The 3,129-nt window shown below is 35.3% G+C and overlaps 1 protein-coding gene across 1 annotated transcript; it reads right to left on the reverse strand.

Annotated features, from left to right (window-relative positions):
* Positions 1-385: 385 nt before the first annotated feature.
* On the reverse strand, positions 386-2,132 carry LOC123553132 (perlucin-like protein). The gene has a single exon (XM_045342879.2). It carries the CDS (start codon positions 1,970-1,972, stop codon positions 1,280-1,282), a length of 693 nt encoding a protein of 230 aa, XP_045198814.2. The 5' UTR covers positions 1,973-2,132; the 3' UTR covers positions 386-1,279.
* Between the last annotated feature and the right edge of the window lie 997 nt (positions 2,133-3,129).

Genomic DNA, 3,129 nt, shown 5'->3' on the forward strand with positions numbered 1-3,129 from the left:
GATCGCGGGGTCACGGGTTCGATCCCCGGGCGGGGCGTATGTTCTCCGTAACGATTTGATAAAAGACATTGTGTCTGAAATCATTCGTCCTATAATTCATGTGGGGAAGTTGGCAGTTACTTGCGGAGATCAGGTTTGTACTGGTTCAGAATCCAGGAACACTGGTTAGGTTAACTGCCCGCCGTTACATGGCTGAAATACTGTTGAAAAACGGCGTTAACGCCAAAAACAAACAAACAATTACACAATATTGACTTTTGTTGAAGCTTTGTTTTCATAGGTCTATAACTTACTGCTTCACGTAACAAAATGTAAGAAAATACAAAAAACGAATATATATCACATGTTCACTAGAAAAGGGATCGAGTGAAAAAGAAACACAATACAATGTAGATGTTCTAGTTTAGTGACATAATTAATACACAAATACTATGTCAAACAGTTCTGAATACTAACAGAAATGTAAAGCAAAAACATAACAGAAAAATACCAAATAAAAGTTTGATTCTGACATTGTACGTTCAATCTTCAGTCACGACTTTAAAATAAAGTCTACCTACTTAACAAATAAAAATATTAAGATGTAAGAAACAATTATTCCTTGAAGAAATGTGACCATCATATCTTTTTGTTTCGTTAATTACATATCACAGCTTTCTTTATGATGTTTTGGAGGCATAGAAGTAACACATTTTGCCAATTTACCATGAAAATGCTGGTAAACATATGTTTCCCATATGTAAGTAGAATTATTTCAACATTGTATGACGCATGCCATCTCAATATGCTTGATAGAATGCTTCATAGAATAAAATGAGCCGCACCACGAGAAAACCAACATAGTGCATTCTGGTCAGGATCCATGCTGTTCGCTAACGGTTTCTCTAATTTCAATAGGCTTTGAAAGCGAACAGCATGGATCCTGACCAGACTGTCGCAAATGCACTATGTTGGTTTTCTCATGGCGCGGCTCATTAATATAAAATAAACATAGAAGCAAACTTTAAACAATCAAGCTGTATATGTGTACACGTTTCTAACAGAATGAAGATTGGTTTTTCCTCATAATATATTGCCTACCTCAATATTCAATGTTTACAAAAAAAAAGGTATATACATCATTTTGAGTTTTGTTCGCTGTATTCAACGCTTTTAAGTACATGTCTACAAAGACTACAAACGATAATCACTCACTGACTTAAAATCAAATAGCGCTGATTCATTTACATTGTTCTTTTAACTTTACGCTTAAAGACATATCTATATCCTATTTTACTTGTCATTTCACTGTCACGGGTTTTTCACATACATAAGGGTTCTTCCTAGCACACGGTGTATCGTTCCACTTATAATCCTGTTTCTCAAGTAAATGCAAACAGTTTTCTCTTGATTTTCCATTTGGTTCTCTATCATGCCAACCTTGAAATCCTCTATTGAGATATCGTCCACTATACTCCCACACCCAGTTACCCTCCGTTTGTTTGTCGGAAGCACCCAGCCAAGGTCCACTATTCCCATCCTTCGAGTCACTAGTATCCGTAACATTTCTAGTTTTTGTTTGATTCACGATGTTCACGGCGAAAGTGTTTTCAATAGAACTGTCAATTTCAATAAGATAGGCGTCTTCTAACTTGCAGTTTTGAACGGCCACCTCCCATTCCACTTCTTCATCAAAAAACTTGTAGCATGAGAAGCCAACCCGTTCCCATGCGCCACATTCGAGAAAAGCCGCCCCGTTCATTTTGTTGAATTTGCCTTGAATATGTTCAAGCTTATTGAATAATTCAGATATGTTCACTTTATTTTCAGCATTTTGCTGCTTCAATTCGTCGACTTCTTGCGTTGTTTCCTTTTGTGAAATATTCAAAATTTCCACTTTGTCGGAAATTTCAATTATTCTCTGTTCTGACTTTTCATCTTTACACACTTTATTTTCCAGGAAGGTAAGTTTGTTTTGCAGAAATACAAGCATTCTTTCAAGTCTGCGGGATTTCTGCTGCGCTAATGCAAATTAAAGAAAAAAATGCCCAGAAGCACTATCAAAATTGGACTTTGAGACATGTTTTGTCCACCAAGATCTCATTTTAATATTCCAGAATGTTTGCGTGTTTCTTAATATACGAAAATTCTTTGGGGGATTTTCGTGCAACTTAATAATTGGCGGGTCTGTCTGTGCATTTGATTCAATAAACTTGCATATGTTTTCAGGAAAATTGCCATCGTTAATAGATAAATAACACACACAGCTATTTTTGATAAAAGGGCGACAGAAGGCTGACCTATAATTAATTCTGTTTCAGTTTCGTTCTTATAAATATTAATTTCAGCGATAAGAATCCAGATTACATTCCGACAACAAAAATAAACTGTACATTTTAAAATTTAGTCTCATAAACATTTATGTGTACTTTTGCATTTATCATGTATGAATATTTTCAGAAAGAGCGTATACAGTATAAGAATAATTTATTCAGTAGTTGTGTACGTGCAGACCTGTTATACTTCGATCTTTTCAGATTGTTCAGCATGACATTTATGTTGTGATACTCCAATAATCAGCTATCATCGCTTTCATAGTTTTGGGTATTGTTTAATCACCCTTGTAGGTCATAATAAGCTAAATAGTTTTCCCTATATATTCTATATAAAACTGACCTTTTTTAAAGAGCTACCAAACATAACTAGACCCATTTCAGAGAACAAATCCTTACCTCATTTTAAAGAGTTATGATAAAACTGATATAAAATGAAGAGAAAAGTAGGGGTCATGTATCTTCTAAGAGAGATTTTTCTGGTCACATTTGCTTACTGTAAACTGACATCAAAATCACACTGCTGTGACCTGGAAGTACTACTCATACTAAAATTGAGCTTGACTTCACCAAATACAACCTGCTCTCCCATTTTTCCTACCAAAATGTCAAAAATACACCCACAATGAAATTTAAACAGAAACTAGCTTCAATTTAGACCTCTGTTGCCATGCCAAGTGAAAAAGTAGTGTTCAAATACCTGGCAGCCATTACGCGACTAGACCAGATGGCTCCAACGCTGGTTCCTTTAGTTTAGTTAGGCCTATAGGAAAAACTGTTTTCTGTAATAGTCTCAATTTCATTTGTATAGTACCAG

The sequence above is a fragment of the Mercenaria mercenaria genome, chromosome 4 (genome assembly GCF_021730395.1).
Source record: "Mercenaria mercenaria strain notata chromosome 4, MADL_Memer_1, whole genome shotgun sequence".
NCBI classification, from domain to species: Eukaryota; Metazoa; Mollusca; class Bivalvia; order Venerida; family Veneridae; genus Mercenaria; species Mercenaria mercenaria.